The 24,890-nt window shown below is 50.8% G+C and overlaps 1 protein-coding gene across 4 annotated transcripts in view; it reads right to left on the bottom strand.

The window, feature by feature from the left end:
* Positions 1–24,890, bottom strand: part of CIITA (class II major histocompatibility complex transactivator) — a 43,929-nt gene that overhangs the window by 601 nt on the left and 18,438 nt on the right. For 3 of the 4 annotated variants that reach the window (XM_073214750.1, XM_073214752.1, XM_073214753.1), the window contains exons 2-19: positions 23,310–23,456; positions 22,968–23,063; positions 20,602–20,664; positions 20,342–20,422; positions 18,171–18,215; positions 16,987–17,139; positions 16,423–16,557; positions 14,138–14,302; positions 13,554–13,622; positions 11,103–12,750; positions 10,053–10,211; positions 9,329–9,400; positions 5,815–5,895; positions 5,205–5,297; positions 3,923–4,009; positions 1,512–1,595; positions 1,245–1,328; positions 534–631 (exon numbers count right to left, since the gene is read on the bottom strand). In XM_073214750.1, the coding sequence (XP_073070851.1) occupies positions 556–631; positions 1,245–1,328; positions 1,512–1,595; positions 3,923–4,009; positions 5,205–5,297; positions 5,815–5,895; positions 9,329–9,400; positions 10,053–10,211; positions 11,103–12,750; positions 13,554–13,622; positions 14,138–14,302; positions 16,423–16,557; positions 16,987–17,139; positions 18,171–18,215; positions 20,342–20,422; positions 20,602–20,664; positions 22,968–23,063; positions 23,310–23,456 (3,338 nt within the window). In that variant the 3' untranslated portion in view covers positions 534–555. Of the gene's footprint in view, positions 1–526; positions 632–1,244; positions 1,329–1,511; positions 1,596–3,922; positions 4,010–5,204; positions 5,298–5,814; positions 5,896–9,328; positions 9,401–10,052; positions 10,212–11,102; positions 12,751–13,553; positions 13,623–14,137; positions 14,303–16,422; positions 16,558–16,986; positions 17,140–18,170; positions 18,216–20,341; positions 20,423–20,601; positions 20,665–22,967; positions 23,064–23,309; positions 23,457–24,890 lie in introns of all 4 variants that reach the window. The other variant, XM_073214751.1, reaches the window with a different exon arrangement.

Here is a 24,890-nt window from a genome sequence, read left to right as displayed (position 1 = left end):
AGGGGGTTGGTCAGGGAGCTTTAGGAAGACCAGCCTGACACATAGACAGAGCATTGTGGAGATGGTGGGAATGGGGAAGGCGGTGTCACAGATCAGGGGAGCACAGAAGTAAGGGGACCGTCATCTGCACAGTGAGAGGCAGGAAGGTTGTAGAGCAAATTCCTAGGAACACAGTGTGGGGCACCAGGGCACCCAGCAGGCTGAAACAGAAGTAGGGGGTCTTGGCAGTCCTCAGAGGAGATCTTCCTATTGCTAAGGCCATGGGCTGCAGATGGCTGACCCACCCTGTCCTTCCCCCCATCTCCAAGACTGGTCACAGCGAGGGTCTTTAGGGCCCAAGTCCTCAAAGCCTTTCAAAGACACCTCCACCACCGAGACTAGCATAGAGGCAGGGTGCCCCGGATGGTTCATAGTCCGGGGGTGGTCGGCTAGCTCCCACCTGTCACCCTTGACTACTTTTTATAGATCCCAACTTCACAGGACACTGACCCCAGGGATCCCTGCAGTTGTCCCCTTCCAAGCCCACCTGTTACCTCATCCCAGCCACAGCCAGGATCATCTCAGGCTGATCCGTGAGTCCAGCTGCTGCAGATGTTCCTGGACGCCAAATGGGATGGTGGGCGTCCACATCCTGGTGGGACATGGCATGTAGCAGCCAGGTGAGAGAAGAGAGGGTGGCCCAGAGCCCCCAGTGAAAGCTTTCCCCTAACCCTTCTTTCCACCCAGCCTAGAACCTTGGGGACTTGCCACATGGCAAGACCAGATCAGTGTGGGGTTCTAGGGACAGGAGACACCTAGGAGCCCCAAGACCCTTTACTTTAGACCTGGTTCTGCTGCTGTCTTGCTGTGTGACCTCAAAAACGTTAACCTCTTTGCCTTATTATCCTCTGTAAAATGGGTCTTAAAAGATCCACCCTGTCCCTCTTAGAAGACAAGTGTAACTGTAGATGGAAGTGCTTTGAGAGAGTATACAGTGCCAATATGTGATATTAGACACCATAATGGTATAATAAGAAATAAGTTTGTACCAAACAAACTTGCCAATTTTGAAGGTCAAAAATGGCTGACTATAAGCAATTTCATATCATTCAACCCAAACTGCTTGAGGGTAAACACTGTTATCACTCCCGTTTCATAGATGAAGAAACTGAGGCCTGGAGGGGTGAAGTGCCTGGTTGCACACTGGTGAGGAGCATGCCTAGAGAGCTGCTGGTGCTCCACCCACCGGGGCTGCAGAGACTTACGCCAGCGTCTCCACGTGAGGGCACTTTCTCAGGCTGGTGGCGAGCTGCTGGGCCCCCACAGCTGTGAACTTGTTGTACTGGACACTGGGGAGAGAAACCCATCCTGGGGTCAGGCCCTTGGGACCATCCAGCCCCAGACCAAGGCCACCACCACGCTCCCAACAATCAGATCTCAGCCCTGCCCTTCCCAGGATGCCAGCAGGAACCCTCTCATCTCCCCAAGCCCCAGGCCCCTGCTACCCACTGCTGCCCAGGCTTCCAACTTACTCGAGCACCCGGAGGGACACCATCTGTGGGAGCACATGTGCCAGGTTCTCAGCTCCCGTATCACAGATGCAGTTATTGTACAGGCTGCCGGGAAACAGAGGTCAGGGCAGGGGCTGGAGGTGCAGGCCCAGGGGGATCTGCACCCAGCCCCATTTCATACAGGGGCAAACTGAGGCCCAGAGAATTGAGGCTGCTTCTCTGTGGTCACAGGAGTCTGGGTAAGCAGAAGGACTGTAGCTTCCTTGCTGAGACTTCCCAAGTTCAAATCCCAGGTCTGTGGCTTGCTGCCTGGGTGACCTTTGGTGAGTCACTTAAATTCTCTGTGATTCAGTTTCCGCCTCCATAAAAGGGGCATGACAGAGGGATTGTGGGGAGGAGTAAATGAATTACTGATGGTTAAACACCCAGAATGGGCCCTGGCACATGGAATGAACCAAATATTGGCTCTGGTTATTACGACATCCCAGGGGGTTTTGTGAGGGTTATATGAGTGATCGTAAGGGGTACGACTGGCAGTGGGGACAGCAGGGAGAGCAAAACCCAGAGTCCTTGGGCTGGTTTTGGTTTCTGTGGCATATTTACAGCCACCATCAGCAGGACAGGTGTTGCTGGGGTCAACTTGAGCTGTGTGCTCATTAACAAGCGTCCTTTGAATAGCCAGTTGCTGACATGGTTCTAATTTAAAGACTGTGACTTCGTCATGACTCAGCTTCAGGGCTACACTGCAGGGCTGCAAGTAAAAGCAGCAGGTCTATACTGCAGCAAAGCAGATCCAAGCTAAACTCCAGCAAGCTCCTCATGTCAGGAGTTAGCCAGTAGCCAGGCACAAACTAGACAGGCTTTACCGAATCTTTCTGGGTGGGTCTTAGAGGCCGGAAGGCCCTCCCTCCTCCCCACAGAGGGTTCTTCCCCTATTTCATCCATGCCAGGTTGTACGTGTTCACATTTGAGTATCATTGAATTCAGTATGTCTCTGATAAACAATAAGTGTCATAGTTTAATTAATGTCACTGCATTTTAACGCTTAGAGTGTCTTACAATGGATGGCATCTTAGATTCCATAAAATATGAGGCTTTTAAAAGTGTCAGTAAGATCAGATATTACCTCCATATACCCCACTCACTTTTCCATTCACAATGGAAAAACCCCCCTCCTGACCAACCTACAAGGGCCTCTATGATCTGGCCTCCCCAGACCTGTCCTACCTCATCTCTCACCCTCTGTTCCTCATTCCCTATAGCCAGCCAGAGGGGTCCTTCTGGCCTTCAAAGACCCATATTCTTCTCCACTACAGGGTCTCTGCATCTTCTGTTCCCTCTTCCTGGAATGCTTGTCCCTGAGAGCTCTCACAGAAGGGGAAGGGTCACCTCCTCAGAGGTCTCCTGACCTCCTGGGTGCATTCAAGACTCCCTATTATACTCTCCTGGGACCTTGTGAGTTTCCATCCCAGAATGAATCACTCTTTTAAAATATTTTATGTATGCATATGCTTACTTAATTTTTATGCAAGAATCTTGAAAGTGAGAACCACATTTGTTTTGTTCATAGATGTATCTCTAGTTCTTAGCACAGTTTCCGGCCCACGGTTGATATAGAGAATATTAGATGCCCCGCACAGGTCTAGGGAGTGCCAATCATGGAGACTACGAGTTGCATGGTACACAACCTATACAGTTGCACGCGGTGACCCTGACTGGAAGGCTCTGACTCTGGTTGTCCTCAGCAGGTGATGAGGGCTGGGGAATAAAGGAAAGTTCCTACCTGCCTTGTGGGAGAGGAAAGCTGGCAAAGCTGAGGTGAACAACTGGGGCTCTGGTCCATGCTCTAGGATCCCTTATTAGTCCCCAGTACCACCAGGTGCCAGGCTGGAAGTAACAAAGAGCAGGAAGTGCTATGCAATGCCCCCCAGAAGGTGGCAGTGTAGGCACAGACTGGTGTACGAGTGACCAGAGCAAGCCAGGGCTGTCTGAATGGTCAGCCTTCTAGAAATCACCTGGACTCCAGAACAGGTTGGTCCCTGCCATCTCCCGGGGAAAGAGGACCAATAATTATGGCACAGCAGAGCCAAGCATTGCACCAAGTGCTTTCCATAGGCCATAGGGATGGTACCCATTTTCCAGATGAGAAAATAGACTTGGGATGGGTAAGCAACTTGCCCACAGTTTGTCAGATGCTCTTTCCTCAGATCTTGTCCGGGGGCATGGCATTTCCCAGCTCCAGGTGGCTGTGTTCATATTGGATTTTAGGTGAATGGCACCCACCCAAGTTGTGCAACACTAGTGAGGCAGACCAGCCAGTAGTGATTGCTCCCAGGGCCCCAGTGGCTAGGCTTTGCGGATGGCACAGAGGGGCTCTCTGCCCTCGCTCAGCCCACCAGTTTAGCACCTGCCGATGGCAGGGCCCCACTCACCTCAGCCTGAGGAGGGACGCAGCCAGCGAGGGCAGGGCCTCAGCGAGCTTGCAGGCGCCCACGTCAGTGATGTTGTTCTGGGACAGGCTGCAGGGACACGGGGAGGGGACAGACTCAGGGCCAAGCCTGGATGCCCCTTTCCCATCAGCACCCCTCCACCTGGGGCTCAGGCAGAGCTGGGGAACCCTTGCTTCCTCAAGGGGCAGCCCAGAGCAGCAGACACGTGACCCGTCTACCTCAGTGAGTCATGAGCGGTGAGCTGTGAATGGCTCTGCGGGTGGACTTGTGCAGACTTTTAATAGATAAGAAGATACTGTCACATCCTGTGGCTGATGGGATAGTGCGGGTGGGAGGGTGCAGATGACAGAGGGAGAGGGCTCTCCCGGACATCTGCTCGTGATCTTACAGCACTCCTTTCTTCCTTTGGGCCACTTTTCAGCACTGTCATTAAGTTAGTGTTCCTGTTATTTGTTTAATGGCTGTCGGTATCGCAAAACTAGGGATTGGGTCTGTTTTGTTCCTTACTATGGCCCGTGCTTACAGACTGCCAAACACCCAGTAAGTGCTCAATAAATATTTAAGTGGAGAAAAAAAGAAAGAAAGGGAAGTGAAGGAAGGGACAGGAGGGAGGCAAAGAGGGAGAGACGGAAATCTAGCTTACCCTGTATTGCCTAGAAAATTATAAATTCCCCAAGAAGTCTTAGTGTCCTACAATCAAGGAAATCCAGAAGTGAATTCTGGTGAATTCTGTAGCTGCCCTGGTGCAGGTAGAGTTTGAGGACACCCTCCTCTGAACCTTTATGGTTCAGTGAAAAATTATGTTGTTTCTCCTGCTTCATATCCAGCTCCTATTTCCCAAAACCCACAAGAGTTTTTTAAAAATAGAAATGTACTATCTTGGTAATAATGTTCTACCCATAAATCCTAATCTATCTCTGTTTTATCCCCAGTATAATTTTTTTCTCACTAAACATTGCTTACATTCATTACTATATGCCTCCTAACTATGGACTCATCTGTTTTCTTGCTCAGGGTGTCTCCTCACTGGAGGATCCCTGAGGTCAGGGGCTCTGTTTTGTTTAAGGCGGGGTCTCCCGGGCCTAGAATGGTGCCTGCATGTAGTAGGTGTTCCTTAATTTTTGTTGATTGAGTTAATAAAATGATTGGTTGAGTGGATGATAAAATAATGAAATGAGTAAATGAATTAATGGGTGGATGAAACAAAGAATTACAAAGCCAGCTGGACTTGGGGGACCAAATGCCACAGGCCCACACCACTCACTTGAGCGTCTCCAAGGCCTTCAGTTGAGGGAAGGTGGCTGATAGCTGCGCGACCCCCTCATCCCCAATCTTGTTCTCACTCAGTGAGTCTAGGCTGCAAGTGGAATCAGATGGGGGGCCATCAGCCAGCATGCCATAGGTCCCCTCCTCTCCCTCTCCCTGTAGCCCAGCATGTCTTCATCACCTGGGGGTGCCAATTGGCCCGCTAGGGGACAAGCATCTAACTCCCATGGACCTGAATCCCTGTTTTCCTTCCTGGGAGCCCCATGAGCTCAGGCAACTTCCTTAACTTCTTGGGACCACAATCGTGGGGTGGGATCATGCTTCCTGACCCACCGTGCCTGCCCAGGAGGTTGCTGGGAGCAGCACATGGGGCTGGAGGTGGAAAAGGTCACAAAAGGATTCAGCCTTTTGTTTATTATCAGGGACTCCCATCTGCCGTCCCCTCCCGGGAGTGGGGCCACCTGGTCCCCCACACCAGCCACACTGAGGAAGCAGGAAAAGAGAGAGAGAGGGCGAAGAGAAGGCCCTTCTCCATGCAGGTGGCTCAGAGGCAGGGGCTGAGGCTATCCAACACCAAAGTGTGGGGAGCGTTCGGGATGGATACTCACTCCAGATGCTGAAGGGAAGAAAAGGCCTCAAGGATCCTCACCAGTCTGGGGAAAGCCTGGGGGCCCAAGACAGGGCCCAGCCTAGGAGGCAAAGAGCAGAGATAAGACCCCAGAACAGCCCCCGGTGGGGCTCAAACAGGACGCAGAGGGTCGGCCCAGTCTGAGGCCCCGTCTCCTTCCCTGCCTCCCCAGCGCCTTACCTCCCCCACCCCCGCCAGGGGGACCCCACCCCCTTCTGCTCTGAGCAGATTTCATAAAGCCCCTGAGCAGCTTTCATCTTCGAGGCAGAAGCCAGTTTTCAGTCCTGCTGGCGTCCACACACGCAGCCCTCTCTTACCCTGGCCTGGGGAAGTGGTCCCCAAACGCTGGCCTGAGAACCACCACCAGTCCTGAGAAAAATGGTTTTCTTATTTACTCAATAACAAATAGGACCATTTATTGAGCACTTATTATATGCTGAGTCCTTCCCTCAGATTAGATCTCATTCACTCCTCACAATGACTCTGAGCTAAGCGCACTTCTTATCCCATTTTACAGATGAGGAAACTGAGGCACAGATTGGTGAATTAACTCACACAAAGTCACATCGCCTGGATCGACATTTAGACCAGACTTCGAGGGAATGAGAAAAATAAACACATTGGAGGCCTATTGTATTTAAACTACAGCTATAGGTATCAGTGTCAGGCACTGTCTTTCATTTTGAAATTATGACCTTTGGACCTTTTTGATATTAAAATGCTCATTCTTTGACAAAATTATAGTGCCAGCAGTGGTTATTTTGCTTGTTTGAATTAACATACTTGATAAAAATTAAAAGATGGTAGCCGCCCTTAGTCACTCAGATTCATTCTGAAATATTCTCGATCTTGAAATCCCACAGTCTCAAGCCACTAGACTCAGGTCATGAGATGGGAGTCTGAAATCTGATTTGAATCTGGGCTCTGCCACTCAGTTCCTGTGGTGACTTTTGGGCAAATATGTTCACCTCTGAGTCTCAGTCTCCTCAGATTTAGCCCCAATCTTATGAGGTTGTTGGAAGGACCAAAGAATTCACTCATCACTGCTTGCCTACTGTGTGCCTTCGGGCCCATAGAATCTGTCATAGAGAAAGCTATGAGTGAAACAGACAAAAATCCTTGTCCTGCGGGTAAGATTCCTCAAGGGACGAACAACCTAAGACAGGCACAGTCGCAGGGGGACCATCAGGTGAGAAATTGGGGATCAACAGAGGTGAGGCCTAGAACCTCACCCCCCCCGTTTTGAGAGAAATCTTCTGCATCCGTGGATGTTTTGTTGCCCTTGTCTAGCTTGGATTAATACTTAGTCTACAGGCACACACCTGATCATCTACATTTGCCCTCTTACAGCACTAAACTATGTTTTCTACCTTTATCTTGCATCTACCTACCACTTCAGCATTTTATTAAAAATAACAATAATAATAATAATAAGGGAGAAATGTGGGATTCACATATAAATCAAGTATAAAAATCAAACGAATATTCATATTTGACCTGATTGTTTATAGTTCATGATGCGTGATCAAAACCGAAAGTTTCTGTGATGACTGCCCTTGCCCTGTTCACCAGGTAAAAACTTATTCACTATGTAAGAATTTGTTCACCATGTAAGAACTTGTTCGTTATGCTTCAGAATATTGGAGACTGACGAGAATTAGGCTTGGGGTTGAATAATGATTGTGCATTGAGTCCCCTATACAGAACTTTATTGTTGTTAACAACCATATGATCAATAAATATAAGAGATGCCCTCTCAAAAAAAAAAAAGAATGTAATGATCTGATGGGTGACAAGAACATCAGGCTATTATTTGACCTAGGTGCTCTCAATTTTTAGTTTAAGAATAAAATTTTAAATGCAAGGTAAAAAAAAAAAATCCTTGTCCTGGAGGAGCTGACTTCCATCCCAATAGGGAAGGCAGATTATCAAAGAGATCAGTAAACTATCTGGTGAGGGAAATCATACAGTGGCAATAAGAGAAGAAAAGTATAGTGGCAAGGAGGGAAGAACTGTGTTTTTAAATATGAGAGTCAGAAAAGGCCTCTCTCGGTGAAAACCAGAAGGAAGTGAAGGTGTGGGCCATGCAGAAGTCTGGGGAAGAGTGTCCTGGGCAGAAGGCACAGTCTGTGCAAAGGCCCAGAGGCTACACCATGCCTTGTGAAGCTGAAAGCGAGCAAGGAGACCCATGTGGCTGGAGTGGAATGAGCAAGGGAGAAGGGGTAGGAGACAAGGGTGAAGAGGTAAATGGGGCCAAATTGGGGATGGACGCTGTCTACCAGCAGAGCCCCGCAGGGTTTTGAGCAGCTGAGCACCCCAATCTGTAGACCAATGATGCCTCCAGGGTGCCTGGCACCCTGGCTGCCCGTCACACACCCGAAATAGACCTTTCCTTCCTTCCTTCCTTCCTTCCTCAGAACTTTCTCAGGGCTTCCGACCCCAGGTGGCTTGTCTCCTGGTTCTGGGCTGTTCCACCCCAAGGCTGCTGTTCGACAGAGCACAGTTCCGACCTCAAGTTAGGGGCTTTTTAAGCGGAAAATAATTCAAAGCCAGAAGAGGCCCTGGCCGACTGTTTTCATACATTTCCTCTTTTCAGCAACATTTTTATCTTTGCACAAATTTGGCATCTTATCTCTGTTCAAAACAAGAAACACTTGGCTTTTTCTGGGGTGCAGTGGGGGGCAGTGATCAGGAGGAGCAGACGGCTTGTGGGTAACCAGCTGGGGGATCTTGGGCAAGTTACTTAAACTGGCAAGGCCTCGGTTTCTTTATCTGTAAAATGGGGGAGATAATGACTATCTCCCAGAGTAGCTCTTGGAATTGATGAGATTATGTATTCAATGCACTGAGCATATTATTGGTGTCTCATCACTCCTTCCTAATGGTTAGATGATTTTGTTCTCTAACAAGGATCAAAGGACCAAGAGCTAGGCTGACCTGACTCTTGTGGCTTTGGAAAAACAATTTACACTGTCTACGCCTCAGTGTCTATATCTGTACAATGCGAATCTTATTAATAATATATTAATATTATACCTTATATTAATAATGATACCTCCAGCCCACATGGCCTCCCCACCTGGTCCCATCCTACTCTTGTGTCAAGATTCGATCACCTTCTCCAGGAGTCCCCTTGACCTCCCCCAGGCGCGCACTCCCGCAGTCCTTGAGCTTCCTGCCACTCATCAAGGCAGGTGGTAACTGCCTATATACAGCAGACTGCAAGCTCACTGGGGACAGTGGCCTTGGTCATTGGAGTACATCTGTTGAATGAGCATGTCTGCCAGTAAATGGGCCAGTTAGCTTCACACCCAAGAAACTCCAGCACTAGCCCAGATGGGTCGTGCCCCAGCTGCTGAAAGCTGGTTGCCAGAGTGGCAAGGCAAGAGGGTACGAATAACTCTTTGCACCACCTCCATTCTGGTGGCTCAAGCCCAGCTGACGCTGGAGAAGAAAGCTGGCGGGCTCCCAAGACAGTTCACTGCATAGCTTACGCAAACTCCAGCTTCTTGAGGTCCCGGACAGCAGGGAGTTCCCCAGCTGTGTCTTCCCAGGAGCTTCTTGTCCTGGAGAGAATGGCAGTGTTAACGGGGAGCAGGCTCTTTGCTTTGCACTAAGCTCTTACCTATGAGCCCTGGGATGCCTGACCCAGTCAGATGGACTGCCTTCCTTGGGGACATTTTTGCTCCCATGTTAAAAAGAAAAACCTCAGGACAGGATGTTATTAAGGCATTACTGTGTTCACCCACCTCAGGCAGCATATAGGAGGAGCTCAAACAATGTATGATGGAGAAATGAGTAAAAGAAAGTTGTTTTGTGGTCAAGTTTTCTCTGCCCTCTGAACTTTAGAGCTCAGCCAGTCCTAGCTGCCTTGAAAAGTGGTCATGAGTGTCACCTGTTACTAGATGCAGAAGGCAGCTCATGAACTCTTAGCAGGGGAGAATGTCTCCCTGGCTTTAGCTGAGAAAAAACTGGGTACATGTCGGCAAGCCTTGAATGGAACAAAGTCATCAGCCCTGGGGGCTCTGCCTGGGTACTGACTGCAGTGAGAGATTCCAGGTGGCCATGGCCCAGGGGGAGGGCATGGGATGCCCCCAAAGGAGAGGAGGCATGAGAACTGCTAGTGGCAAACTTAATATTAGGTCCTCCGTGTCCTCAGTCTGCACTGAGGACATGCAGGTGGCCCTGGACCACCTCCCGTGCCCTCCCCCTGCTCACCTCTGAATTTGCACGAGGTTGCCCAGGTCTTCTATATCCTTCATGGACTTGGCCTTGAAAGGCTCGATGGTGAACTTCTCCTCCACTGCCTGGAGTAGCTTGGCCTCCCCACGCTGCTGCAGGCACTCCCACAGCCTTACTGTGTCACTCAAGGCCGCCCTGTGGAGGAATGGCCTCAGATCCAGGCAAGGTGACTGGGCTAGACCGTAATGGAGTGGCAGCTCCATGAAGGGACCTCCTACCTATTCAAATACTTTCCTTCTTCAGCTTAAACCCTACCTCCTCCAGAAAGCCTTCCATGATCACATCAGCCCTTATCAATTCCTCCTTTTCCTCAACTATCCCAGTGGTTTTGTTGGCCCTTTTGCTTTGGCTACCAGGAAGCTCAGTGCTAAGTTCTTGGTTGAACCACTACAATGGTGTAGGAACTTAAAGTTTGGGTAAAATATGTTTACAGGGTAGGTGGGAGAGATTCTCTGGATGTTAGGCTGAAGTGATCAAGCAGATTGCAGAAGGATTTAAATGAGCCAAATTAAGAAATTTAGATTTCACCTTGAGCGCAGTGTAAGTACCTCTGAAGGGTTGTAAATAGGGGCGGAATATGATCAGACGCAAGTTCTGGGAAGGTTGCTCTATTAGATGTGAAGTGGAATGGAAGAGGAGAGAATGGAGGTAGGGAGGTAAAGGGGAGGCTGTGACCTTATTTAACTATGGCAAAACGGTGGCTTGATTGGGGGAGGGAGAGAAGGAAACAAATTCGAACCCAGATCAGTCTTAGCTTCCAGATATGACCCAATCACTGGCACATAGTAGACTATCAAATTTTGGTTGAAAGAATCATGCTGCCTCTCACTGGCTGTGTGACCTTGGGCAAGCTGCTGTCCCTCTCTGACCCTTGCCTTCCTCCACAAAAGCGGAGGAATCACTTTTCCGCAACCTGGCCACTGTGTATTCTAAGTGAGACCTCACAGAGCCAGCACTGGGCGCAGTGCCAAGATCATAGCAAGTGTTCCCTGCAAAGAAGCCCTCTTCCCCGTCCCCTGCCCCCACCTGAAATGAGTGACACAGCTGAGTCCCACGAGGCTCCCCAGTCCAGAGGGGTCAATGCCAGTGCTGCGGAGGTCCAGGGAGAAGTCTCTGCCCGCTGCCTCCAAGGCACTGCCCAGCATGTGAGTATTGGGAGGCGTGAGGCGGGTCCCCAGGAAGGAGAGGCGGGCTGGTAGCCCCTGCACCACGTGCTGCCAGAGCCCAGTGTCCAGCGTCTCATGGGCACAGTGAAGCAGCTCCAGCAGCCGCCCCACCCTCAGCGTCCCGGGCTGCAGCCTCTTCAGGTACCTGGTGAGCACCTTCTGCTTCCTGCCCACCAGGGTGGCCGTCGCTGGCCCTGCCAGGGCTCCCAGGCAGCGGGCATGAGGCTGGAAAACCAGCCCAGCCAGAAAGCGTGGAGTGCCCTCCAGCCAGTTGTCATAGGGCCTCTTCTTCCTTGGGGTTAATGCCAAATACTGAGGCAGCTCCTTGTCCCTGATTTCGCTGCTCAGAGCCAGCCACACAGCCCCCAGGAAACACTGCAGGAGGAAGCTGGAGAAGGCCAGCTCAGTCCCTGGGGCCCCCGGGGAGGGCTGCACCAAGCCTTTGGCCACAGCCCACGCTCTCACCGCTGCCGAGGGGAGCTCACCCTCCCTCAAGGTGCCGTGGTGTCTGCGGCCCAGCTCCCAAGCCAGCCTGGCCAGGCCCATCAGGGCTCCCGGGGGGCTGTCACGGGCTGCAGGGCCCAGTAGGCCAACGTAGAGTCCTGTGAGGGTGGAGGGCAGCTTGGCCTCATCACCCAGCTCCAGGAGGGCCTCGGAGAGCTGGCACACGGCCCGGCACAGGGTGGGGCAGTGGCTGTGACTGAGGAGAAGGGGCCGGCCCCGCAGGAGCGCCAGCGCTCTCTCTTGGCGCTCAGTCTCTCCGGAACGCTCAAAGTAGCGCATCACGTAGGTCTCGGCCTGCTCAGCCGAGAAGCCGGCCACCTCAAAGAGGGCATCGGCCTTGCCGAGGCTCGGGGCGAGGCGGCCCCGAGGCCGGGCCGTGAGCAGCAGCGTGCAGCCGCGCAGCAGCTTGCGTTGCAGGAGGCCCGCCAGCAGTCCCAGAAAGGAGCGGGGCTCTGTAGGCTCCGGGCCAGACGTGCCGTGCAAGAAGCCGTCCTGGGCTTCCAGCTCCTCGGAGGCATCCAGGATGAGCAGAACGCGGTCGGGCCTCCTCAAGATGTGGCCCCAGACCTCATCGTCCACCACCAGGGGCTGCGAGCCCAGGGAGAGCAGGTCCCGCAGGCGGTAGGTGTCCCCCGGATGGTCCAAACAGTGGCAGGGCAAGTAAAAGACGAAGTCGTACTGGGGCAGTTGGCCGCAGGCCCAGGCCCGGCTCACTGCCTGGGCCCAGCGGCTCTTACCCTGACCTGCTTTGCCCAGCGCAGCAATCACCTGGGTGTCACGCGGCCGCCGGCGGTCGCCAGCAGCCGGCAGCACCTCGGCCAGACCCACGTGGGCCAGCTGCCGCTCCGCCCAGTCCAGCGTGGCCAGTTCCCTCTCCTGGCTCTTGCTGCTGCTCCTCTCCAGCTGTGTCCGCACCAGGTCCACTTCCACCAGGATGCCTTCCGGGCCTGCAGGCTCGGCCTGGTACTTGTCCCGCAGTGAGCGGCAGAACCGCTCCACACTCTCTGCAAAGCCGGGGTGGGTGAGTGGGTGATTGCTGGTGGCAAGACAGGCCACCATGAGAACAGCCGAGATGCCAGGCCTACCACCATCACTAGCTTTTCACCCACTGGCTGCCCAGTCTCTACCAACGGCCTTCTTATCAGCAGCCTCGCTGGGTTACCCAGACACTTAATACGAATGCATTCACACCCGTTCTTTCACTCTTCGCTCATGTACCCACTTCTTCATTGACTCACTGACCTCCTCTTTCACCTGCTCACTACAGGAAGGCCCTGGGGGAGGTGGTGCTAAGATGGTGGAATCCATGTGCCTGGTTCAAATGCCAGCTCTGCCCCTCAGTAGTGTAATCTCGAGTGTGTTATAGAACCACTGTGCCTCAGTTTCCTCATCTGTCAAATGGGGATAATCCTAGGGTGGTTTGCAACTCTGACTTAACATATCTCACGTGTCTGGAAGAGCGCCGGGAGCGGGTAGGGCCGTTCTCCTGTCCGGCTCTCTCGTGGCCACCTCCCCTCACTCCCACCCTCACAACTACCTTCATCCATTCGCTGTCCCCCAGGGTCCCCTCATGTGTTCTCCCAGGCTCAACAACCAGGTGTCAACACCTGGCATGGGCTTGTGAGGGGTAGGACCTCGATAAATGTTACTCAGAGTAAGAGGGGTGGAATCAGATGAGTGAGGGGCCAACACATGGGCTGGGTAAGTGTTGAGTGAATGACTGACCTGAAGCCAGGTTTGGGCTTCCCCCCTCCACTGCTCCCCAAGCACACACACACCCAGGGCAGAGGGACCTGCCACCACTCACCAGGCCATTTTGGAAGCTTGCTGGGGACCTGGTGAACTGCCAGTCCTTGGGTAGGGGACACCTCGTTCTCTGGCAATGAAGAAGCCCTTGTCAGATTAGGGTGAGGGGCACCCCCAGGACTCCTCTCCCTCTGCAGCATTCAGTCCTCTGCGTGTCCCAAGGGCAGAGTCACACGGGCTGACTCTCCCTGAGACAGAGGTTACAAGGTGATAGCCCGAGGCACTATCCTACTCAAAAATGTCTTTTTTGGCCAGCTGTACTTTTTAAAATGTTGCCCATGTTTTAAAAACCACAATATCACTTTAAAAATCAAAATTAGCAAATTCTGCCGACATTTCAGATCTGGCCACACTGGGCCTGCTTTCCTGCAGGACAAGGAACAGCGAAGGCTGTGACTCGGTCTAGGTGGGCCATGGTTCTCCAGCTGACCCCGTCACCCAGCCCACCATGCCCTCTGTCCCTCCAGCACCTCCCTGCCCTGTTTTACCCACAAACACAACCTGCCTGTCCCTGTGGCTGCTCCGTTTGTGGACCTGACTGTCTGCAGCAATGCCTTCCCTCTCTCACCTGAGCAGGGTCCTCACCTGCCATGTTCGCACGGGAGGTCAGGGCTGGTTCGGGCATGCTGGGGAGGTCAGCTGCCGACGGGGCAAAGGGGCTGGTGGAGCCAGGCCGGTCTGGAGACTTTGGGAAGCTGTGGACAGGTGGACTACTGGTAGGAGGCATTTGGCCTGCCTGGTGCATCTCAGCTACAGAAGTGTAAGAGGCAAGTGTGAGAATAGCGAGTTACCCAACCAGGAGCCCACTTGGGTCACCCCCACCCCAAATCAGGCTGTGGGGTTTAGGGAGTCTGGGGAGGGAAAGGGGGACTTCCAAAAGAAGATATCTCAGGATGAAATCGAGGAAAGAATTCTGGAGTGACATCTGGCTCGCAGAGGCTTGGTTCCCCATCTTCGTAATGGGCACAGTCAGCTCAGAGGGAGCCTGGGGCAGGTGTTGCTTCAGAACTCTTCCTGCTGTGAGGTCAGTGCTTACTATCCTAGATGTCATCAATGTTCCCTTGCTTTTGAGGTGCCAGTGCATTATGCAAAAACTACATGCAACTTTCAAAGGATGCCCACGAATTGAGTGAGAGTGCCCCCTGGGCATTATCCTCTCTCCCACCCCTGATGGTCCAAACATGCCTTCCCCTGGACAAGTCACAACACCTCAGTGTGGCAGGTCAGCAGGGACCATTTCGCTGATCAGGAAACAAGGCAATTAAGAAAAAGCTGTGTAAGGATGCACACCACACTGTTCACAACAGTATCCTATGAGAGTGAAGGAAAGACTCGGTAACTCTTGCAGGCAGCTCTTACTGTTTGGCTTGTTAATAAGCATGTATTGATGTGATTTTAAAATTAAGCATTTTTTTTTAACAACTTAAGTTACATTGTATTTTTTTTTTTGAGAGGGCATCTCTCATATTTATTGCTCAAATGGTTGTTAACAACAATAAAATTCAGTATAGGGAGGTCAATGCTCAATGTACAATCATTAATCCATCTCAAGTCTAATTCTCATCAGTCTCCAATCTTCTGAAGCATAACGAACAAGTTCTTACATGGTGAATGAATTCTTACATAGTGAATAAATTCTTACATGGTGAACAGTACAAGGGCATTCATCACAGAAACTTTCGGTTTTGATCACGCATTAAGACCTATAAACAATCAGGTCAAATATGAATATTCGTTTGATTTTTGTACTTGATTTATATGTTGATCCCACATTTCTCCCTTTATTATTATTTTTATTTTTATTTTTAATAAAATGCTGAAGTGGTAGGTAGATGCAAGATAAAGGTAGAAAACATAGTTTAGTGCTGTAAGAGGGCAAATGTAGATGATCAGATGGTCAGGTGTGTGCCTATGGACTAAGTATTAATCCAGGCTAGACAAGGGCAGCAAAACATCCATGGATGCAGAAGGTTTCTCTCAAAGCAGGGGGGGTGAGGTTCTGAGCCTCACCTCTGTTGATCCCCAAATTCTCACCTGATGGCCCCCCTGCGACTGTGCCTGTCTTAGGTTGTTCCTCCCTTGAGGAATCTTACCCGTCTCTGGCTAACCAGTCATCTTCCGGGGCCATACAGGGAAATGTAAAGTTGGTAAGTGAGAGAGAAGCCATATTGTTTGAAAAGGTTAGCTTTTTACTTCTTTGCAGATTTATGCCCTGTGGCTTCTATGCCCAGCACTTGTCTCGAGGTATCTTTACCACCTGGAGGAATTATGATACTCGGTAAGTTCGATATGAGGCACGAATTCTATTTAAGGGTTGTAATTAGGAAGAAAGAAGAAAAGCTACAGATGTAGCATATGGAAGGAAACATGGGAGGATTGATTATTTCTTTGACATATCTTCTTGTAGAGTACCTTAAGTATGTATAGGTTTTAAACTACTAACTAATTTGCACACACATATTAACATAATAGGAATATGGTGACATAAACAAAGCAAATCTATAATTACCATCCATCTCCAGTGAAGCCAAGAAAACCATTTAGGCACCCTAGGCATTTGTGAAAATTTGTCTATGATATGAAATTAAGCATTTTTAAGTTAAAAAAAGTTTAAAAAATGAAGCCTCATTAGGGGGAAGTAACACATGAAAAGCCACACAGACAAGGGGGTGGGTTAATCACCCAGACCACCTTGGGGAACTCTGGTCTTCTGCTTTGATTTATGGGAAATGGGGACAGAAGAGGGTGTTCTGGGAGAGAAGATCATGAGGGGTGCTGGGCTACACCTGTCCTATGCCTGGGGAAGGAGGGGGGATGGGATTGGGGAGTGATCAGGTAGCAGAGTGGGGGGCCAGGCCTCCCAGACTCACCTTGGTAGATGAGTATACTGGAGACCCCTGACCCAGCCCCTGAGATGCGCCAGAGCCCCTGGGGCAGAGTGGGGATGATCTGCACGCGTCCAGCAGGGAGAGCGAGGCAGCCCAACAAGCAACCGGAAGCGGGGACTGCAAGGAAATGCAGTGAGGCAGGATCCAAACAGCTTGTATCCTGCTCTGTGATCATCCGACTGACATCTGACTCTCTTTCTAAAGGGCTCCCGTCTCCCCAAGAGCAGCAGCTCTGTCTGCCCCCTGGGTGTCCTGAGCACGGAGCAGAGCGGCTGGCACAGAGAAGGTGCTAGGCGCACAGTTCCCTGCTGTGGGGATTCCCTGCCATGCTCCCAGGGATGGATTTCCTTCCCAGGCACATTCTCTGGCGTGGGCTGAGCTCATGGGGCCCCTGGGGATGGGACTGGCTGGCATGGAGGTGGGTGACACTGGCTGGGGCGGGTGTGTGTGTGTGTGTGGATTCCTGTCCCTGGTGGTCCCTGCCTTAGCCACTCTTCAAGCACGCCCAGGGAGGGGGTAGGTCCCCCTCTCCGAGCCTGAACATACCGGGCGTCAGGTTGGTTTCCTCCAGCCGGGTCTGGCTGGATGCTGGCTTCTTGCTGAACAGAGCAGATGGGAACGGACAGGGCAGCACCGAGGAGTTGTCCACTGGCCCCATCAGGAAAGTGCCAGTCACCATGGGTACGGCAAGGGGCTCAGCTGTGAGGAAGAGGCTGTGTTGGAGGCTGGGCGATCTGGGTGGGTGCCTGGAGGGGCCTCCCTGGGACAGGGAGAGCTCGGGGAGCAGAGCGGATTTCTCTGCTGGCAGCTGGGGAAACGTCCTGGGTGAAGCTGGTTTGAGCAGCAACTGCTCTGGGCAGGCAGCGCCCCAGCCCTGTCCCGGTGACTGGGCCCTGGGGACTTCCTGAGACAGGCTGCTGGTTTCAGGCCCCTGCCACCTTCCGCAGCCAGTCACTGAGCCCTCAGGGGCCCCTAAGAGGCCCCAAGCACTTCCCAAAGGAGGGCTGGACTGTCACACAGTAACATTGGAGCAGGGGATTTTCTCCTCCACTTAATGGGGAGATCTGAGAGGGTATGGACTCGCCTCCCCCCTCAGACTGGGAGCTTCTCCATCATCCAGGGACCTTCAGGGGCAGAACTCCGGTCTCTCCCACCAGCTCAGGGGTCTGGAAAGTAGGAACATTGTCTCTCCCATCAGACAGGGGACATTCTGAGGACAGGGGTCACTCTGCATCATTTTGGGGTCCCTCTGGGCAGGGGCCCTGTCCCCCACATCACAGAGGGACTTCCTGAGGGCAGAGACTGGGCTTCTTCCACCAAACTAGGAGCTGTTTCCTCAGTCTGCTCCCCGCCCAGGGAGCTGGGGAGAGGAAGGGGGAAGGAAGCATCTGGGGGGAGGAGATGGTCAGCCTGGGGGAGAGGCTTGGTGAAGCCTGGGGGCGCTGAGGAGGGCAGGGGGGTTCTCCACTCTAACTCAGAATTAAAAAGACGGGGTGTTAAGAGAAAGGCTTTGTAGGAGAATCTGATTCTCCCAGCAGCTCTCACACTGTAGAGCCTGGGCTATGAAACATGATCTTGGCTTGAATTCCAGTTCCTTCTCTCACTAGCTGTGTGATCTCAGACAAGTGTCTTCACCTCTCTGAGCCTTGGCTTTCCATTTATACATGCACCTGAGGAGGCTGCAGCTTTCCTGCCTCACAGTCTCCCTGGGCCCACCCCACCCTGCTCACCTAGCTTCCTATGCTTCAGGTCCCCGGGCAGATCGTCTGGGAAGGCTGCAAAGAGAACACCATGGTCAGCGCCAGGGAAGCTTCCCAGCCAGGGGGGCCTCCTGGAGCCCAGCAGTCCCTATGGCCTTGCTTTAAACACTGGAAAGTGGCATTGGGAGTCCCATTCCTCCCCTTCCTCTGACCCCTCTGCCTTGTACCCCAACCCCACCTGAAGCCCCCAGGGCAGCGAAACACGGGGAGAGGCAGAACACAAGGTGAGTTCAAGTTTAAAAAAAGAAAAAGAAAAACAACCTGGTTTTGATCCCTTCCTAAGCCGTGTGTTTGCAACCCAGCCTCTCTGGGCCATTGATTGCTCATCTGTGAAACAGGGGTGGTGATTCCTGCTTTGCAGGAGCACATTGGAAATCGATGAGTATTAAGTACTCAGCAGATCAACGGAGAAAAACCCTGTGTCCCTTAGCAAGGGGCTGATGAAACAAATTATGGTTCATCCACTAATGAAACCCCACACAGTCCTCAAAGAACAAGAATGCAGAAGGGCGAATGGGGAAGTGTACTGCTGTTTGCAATTTACTTTGAAATGTTCCAAAACTAAAATGAATGGATGGGTGAACAGATAGAGGGACAGACAGATGGATAGATACGTATTAAGGCAAATATTAGCAAACACTAGGTCCGTGTTGGATATGTGTTGTTTTCTCTCGCCTTTCCTGTATGTTGAAATTTTTCATAATAAAATATTAGGGAAAATGTTTATAAAATGAAAACAAAGAAAGAAAGAGGAATTCTAGAGCCGGGACCATGTGTTCCCCATCAGTGATATGGAAATGACCTCCCAGACATGTTAAATGAAGAAAGCCAGGTGCAGAAGAGAGTAGTTCAAAATGTGGTCATTTGTGTGGAAAATCTCTATAAAAAGAGTTGGCTTAGAGAGAAATAGAATATTATTAACAAGGCAAAAAAGAAACAGGCAGCATAAATTGTTTTCAGGGAGGGAAACGGGACAGGGTGAGAAGGAGGTTTTTTCCCCCCCTGACTATTCTTGGTACATTTTGAATTTTTACACCGTGTACCTGTTCTACCTATTCAAAAATAAAAAGGCACAGGGCTTGCACGTGGTCTGGCACATAGCGAGCACTTGATTAATTGTTACACCCACTTTACAGATATTTTCATTCAGGGGATATTTGTGAGGTGCTCTGATACACCAGGCAAAGGGGTAGGGGCCAGGGATACAGGACGGGGAAGAAAGACAAGGCCCCTGTCCTCACAGCAGGGCAACTAGGCAAAAGGCAATAAACAAAATAAGTCCAAAGTGTGACAAGTGCTCAGGTGCTCAGAGAGACACAAGCAAGCAGATAGTAAGTGAGGTAATCTATGTAGGAAAAGTGGCCAAGGAAGGCCTCCAGGAGGAGATGACATGTCAACCAAGGCCTAAAAGGTCCAAAGGAGCCCACCATGGGAAGGACTGGGGGAAGGGCATTCCAGACAGAGAGAACAGCAAATGCAAAGGCCCTGAGGCGGAGTGGGGAGTGTAGGTTACAGGAATGGAAAGAAGCCAGTGTGGCTGGAGCAGAGTGGCTCACAGTGAGTTTGGACAAGTGGGAAGGGTCAGATCATACGGCCTTATGGTAGGTATTTTGTAGCCATTGGATTGCTGGCAGGGCAGCAATATTATCTGATTTGCGTTTAAAAGCCCATGTTGGCTCCTGGGTAAGGATAGATTAAGGAGGCAGGGAGACAGAGCAAGGGGCTCAGAGAGGTTCAGGTACTCGCCAAGGTCACACAGATCATAAATAGCAGATCCAAGATTCAAACCCGGTTCTTGCTGACTCCAGCCGAACCCATGCTTGAAAAGAAGCCCCTCAGATACAGCGGTAACGACTAAGGATGGAAAGGAAGCCAGAGCCCAAGCGTCCTTTTGGAAAAGACAACCAGAAACACCAGGGACAGAGAGCCAGCAGGAGAGTGGCCATTTGCACCTGGGCCGTCTGCTTCCTCCGTGGGTCACCAGGGAGCAGTGGGGCATGGGGAGGTGGGTGGGACACCCAAACCAGGTGGAGCAGACAGGACTTAGTGAGGGAAGCAACTAGGAGTCGCAACAGGCTTCGGAGACAAGATGGGGCCAGGAGAGAAGTAAGGCGAGGTGGGTCACGGAGGGGCTTACTCACGTCTTTTCTGACTTTTCTGCCCTGCTTGCTCCAGTACCTCCACACTCTCACCCATCATTTCTTCTGATCCTATGTGCTCGACTGGAAAATAAAACAAAGACGCTAACACACACCGTCAAGGGACACGAAGGTGACCCTCCACTGCCCTAATGTTGAGGAGGGATCTGACCATCCATCAGCGGGGGTCATCAGGGATTGTGGGGCAAGGAAGGAAATGCCAGCTGAGCCGAGACAATGCCCCACCACCACACACAACTTACTGAAAATGTCTTTGCTCAGGCCTTCCAGCTCGGAGTCCTGGAACACATACTGGTCCAGTTCCGCTGCCCAGACAAGGAAAAGTGTAGTCAATCCATGAATTTCCACTGAATGCTTATTGCATGGCCTGGCACACAGTGGGGACTCAATAAATGTCTGCTGAATGAGTGATCAAATTAACGAAGGAACACTGAACCTCCATAGGCTCTTAATCTACTTGAAGAGATGATATATATCCATGAAAACTTACCTATTGCTATGAAGTAGTACAATGAAGCGTGGCAGAGTTGTCAAATTCCAGCTCTACCCCCATTAGCCCTCCTAAGTGGGAAACCTTAGACCAGTTACTTAACCTCTCCCTCTCTGGGTCCTCATTTCCTCATCTGTTTAATGAGGAATATCTATAACCCAGGGATAGATAGTGAGGATTAGAAGCTCTGCCTTCAAAGTATCCAGCACCGTAGGCAGTACACACCTAGGCTCTTAATAAGTGGTGGTTAATTACATAAAGCAGAACATGGCTTGGAATCAATAGGAAGATGTTTATCACGGCAAGAGGTCAGAGGGTGTATAGTGGGATGGAGCAATCAGGGAGGGCTTCCCAGAGGAAGGGATCCTGGAGCCAGGCCTCGAAAGATGGGGCTAGAAAGTGGAGGGCTTTCTGTATAGGGGGATAGGGTGGGGAAAAGCGTGTAGGATCTGAGAGATCGGTGTTTGCAGTAGAAGTTTCATGTTGGGAAGAGGTAGGACGTGATTTTATAGGCAATGGGGAGCCACTGAGTATGGAGTGAGGGTAGCGATGATGAGGAGAATAAAAACAGTAATGAAGTCGGTGATGGTGGTAGTGGTGGTGGGTGGTGCCTAACACTTATTGAATGCTTACTCTTTGTAAATTCCTTTTCTAAACATTTTGCACACAGAAACTCATTCAATCCTCATCCATCCCATGAGGCAGGGGTGATTATTGTGCTACTTTACACATGCGGAAGCCAACTTAATATTTCAAGATGCCTCAAATGACTGCATGCCCAGGCCAGGGCAGGGCCTCCTAGAAGCAGACAGAAAACCCACAGGCTTGAGGGAAGCTGCCTCTCCACCAGCTTCGGCAGCTCCCACTTCCTGTGCAGATGCCCTGAAGCAAAAAAGCCCCTAAATCCTCAGTGATGCCCAAATCCTTCATGACTGCCTCTGGTTGTGAGGAAATGTGAATGCTCACCAAACACTTCTGCTTCCCCCCAAGTAAATTCCCAGGAAGGGAAGGAAGCAGGCAAGCTCTCGGTTCTGCAATTTTTGAGACACACACAGTTACTCCTCTCCATTTTCTGCCTTTGTGTGATTCTGGATTAACTGTGCCCTGGGGAAAGACCTGCACATTATGGCCAAGCACAGACCTCCTGAGTGATGTGGTTCTTGGGTTGCCAGGGAAACCATTCAATGCTAAGAACAGCTGTGCAGGTTGTTCACTGTACAAGGGAACCCAGCTAGAAGGGCAGATGGGGTGGGGAGGCACTTAGATAGCCAAGCTGTTACTTCCTGCTGGGGACTGCATCCCCCAGAAAAAGGGGCATTTTTTTTTCTAGTTCATCAAAGCCTCTGTATGAGATACAAGGTGACCCTGGTGAGGAGGGTACCTTTACCACACTCCACACCCCCAACAACAACAAAAAACAACAACGATACCTCTCCCTAAAGAGTTCTGCCCTTACCTGAAAGCTGTAGCTCTTTTTAAAGCTGCAAACCAGCCTCTTGGCTTAAACCTTAACAAACCTACCCTTCCCAGGTATTTCCCTTTTCGTTAAAAAGGACTTTGAAATGAGAAAGACATTGATTAGAATTTCAAACCTGCCGCTACCATCTCTAACGTAGCCTTGGGTAGGCTGCTTCACCTCTTTAAACCTCAGTGTCCTCATGCTGTAAGGATTCACGCATACAGTGATCAGGATGCCACAAGTACCCCCCAAATGGCAGACGTTGCAAATACTAGGATAGTTTGGCATAGGAGCTGGGGAGAAAGAAAGGGAAGGGTGTGTGGTATGAGCTTTGTGGGAAGGAGAGAAAGAAAAGCAAGATATAGAAGAAGGTACAGAGATGGAGGCAGAGGACATAAAAAGGAGATTTGTTTGCTTAGTGGTGACTAGTGAAGGGGACAATTTCCCTCACTCAGCCCTGTCTCCCTTCTTCCCTGGAGACTCTGCTCTATTGGCCCTTGTACCACACCCCCCTTGCCCTGATTTCTGAGGGAAGGGCCTGTTGTGGCTCATGGTGAATGGGTGAGATTAACAAAAGAGGGGAAAGAACAATTAACAACAGAGGAAAAGGAACCTTTCCCCTCAATGGCCCTTCCTCTGGGCTCAGCCTGTTTCCTCACCGATATTGGCATAAGCCTCTCTGGTCTCTTCATCACAGTCCATGTCACACAACAGCCTGCTGAACTGTTCACAGTTGATGGTGTCCATGTCGGGTTCTGGGGGGAAAAGCCCCATTGGATGAAGCAGGAAAGATCTGGAAAGAGGGCTGCTGGGGAAGGAGGGAGAGGCGGGGCAGGGCTGCAAGATGTCCCTGAAGGGAGGGAGCATCATGCAACCGTTGGAGCTGTCCGTGGTTCTGACTGGGGCTCGGTGGCCAGCACTTCCCCTGGTTGCAAGTTTTCTCCACCGCGGGCTGAGAGGTGGGGAGGGACTGGAGAAGGGTCAGAGGGAGGGGAGCCCACCTGAGCAGAGCTCGATCTCTTCTTCACCAACCAGGTCCATCTTGTCATAGAGGTGGTAGAGCTTCAAGGGGTCAGCAGTGCTGTTGAGAAGGTCCAGGTACCCACCTTCCAGAGGCCCCAACTCCATGGTGGTACACTGCCCACTGCCTGAAGGGAAGGTGCATTCAGTCATCTCATGGAATGTTAGAAGGATGCAGGAGATTAACACCCACCGCAGTTCCCAGCTGGGTCAGTCAGTGAAGGCCAGGGTTGGCGGGGAGCCCAAGAAAGTGAGCAAAGATGTTCATTTAATGCCTCTTAAATGCTCAGGGAAATGGGGAGAGGAAACCATATTTCCTTCCTTCAAGGAACTTGTAGTCACAGTGGAAAGATGCCCATGATTCAGGAGAGGAAACTGGGGAAGTGTAGACTCAAGACATCTCACACCTGGGAGCCAGGAGACCTGAGTTCCATATCTGGCGCCACCATGAATGATAAGAGCTGATATTTAAAGAGCACCTACTGTGTGGAAGACACATGGGTCAGCACATCTGATCCTCACGTCAACAGCCATTTGAACTAGATATGGTTACTACCCTCAGTTTACACATGATTAAACTGAGGCTCAGAGAGGTGAAGTGACTTGCATAAGGTAATTCAGGTCCAAGTGGAAGAGGGATTTGGTTCTGGGCAGTCTGACTCAAGGATATGCATTTAAGTATTATGCTCTACTGCCCTGGGTGACCTCAAGCAAGTCTGCTCCTCTCCATACCTCAGTTTCCTGATCTGTAAATTGAAGGAGTTGGGGAAGATTCTAAGAACCTTCATTATCATTTATTGAAGGGCATATCAGATTCCTTCGATACTATTTCACTTAATCTTTCAAACAACCCTGGGACATGTCCACACAAAAACTTGTAAATGATTGTTCATAGGTGCATAATTCATAGCAGCCAAAATATGAAAACAACTCAAATATCCATCAATGGAGGAGTGGATAAACAAAATGTGGTAAGTCCACACGATGGAATATCATTCAGCCATAAAAGGGAATAAAGTACCAACATACTACAAGTGGATGAAACTTGAAAACATTATGCTGAGTGAAAGAAGCCAGACACAATGGCCACATACTGTATGATTTCATTTATATGAAATATGCAGAATAGGCAAATCTTTAGAAAGAAAGTCGATTAGTGGTTGGCTAGGGTCGGGCAAAATTTGTAGGGGACTATGGGGAGCAACTGCTAATGGGTATGGGGGTTTTTGAGGGGGGAATGAAAATGTTCTCAAGTTGACTGTAGGGACGGTTGCACAACTGTGTGAATATACTAAAAGGACCACTGAATTGAAAATTTTAAGTGGGTGAGTCATTTGACATGTGAATCATATCCCAATAAAGCTGATAAGCCCCGGCCCTGGAAGGTAGGCATTACTGTCTCCACGTTGCACATGAGGAACTTGACACTCAGAGAGTCTGAGCAGCCCCCTGGTATGCGCAGCTGTTGCTAGCTGGAGCAACTTTGAAGCGTTCTCATCTGTGGCCCCAATGCCCCTACTTCACTCTATTAGATAGCCTACGATTCCATCATATGCTCATTT

This window comes from Manis javanica, chromosome 10 (assembly GCF_040802235.1).
Source record: "Manis javanica isolate MJ-LG chromosome 10, MJ_LKY, whole genome shotgun sequence".
Classification (NCBI taxonomy): domain Eukaryota; kingdom Metazoa; phylum Chordata; class Mammalia; order Pholidota; family Manidae; genus Manis; species Manis javanica.
This window is presented reverse-complemented; position numbering and strand designations above follow the sequence as displayed.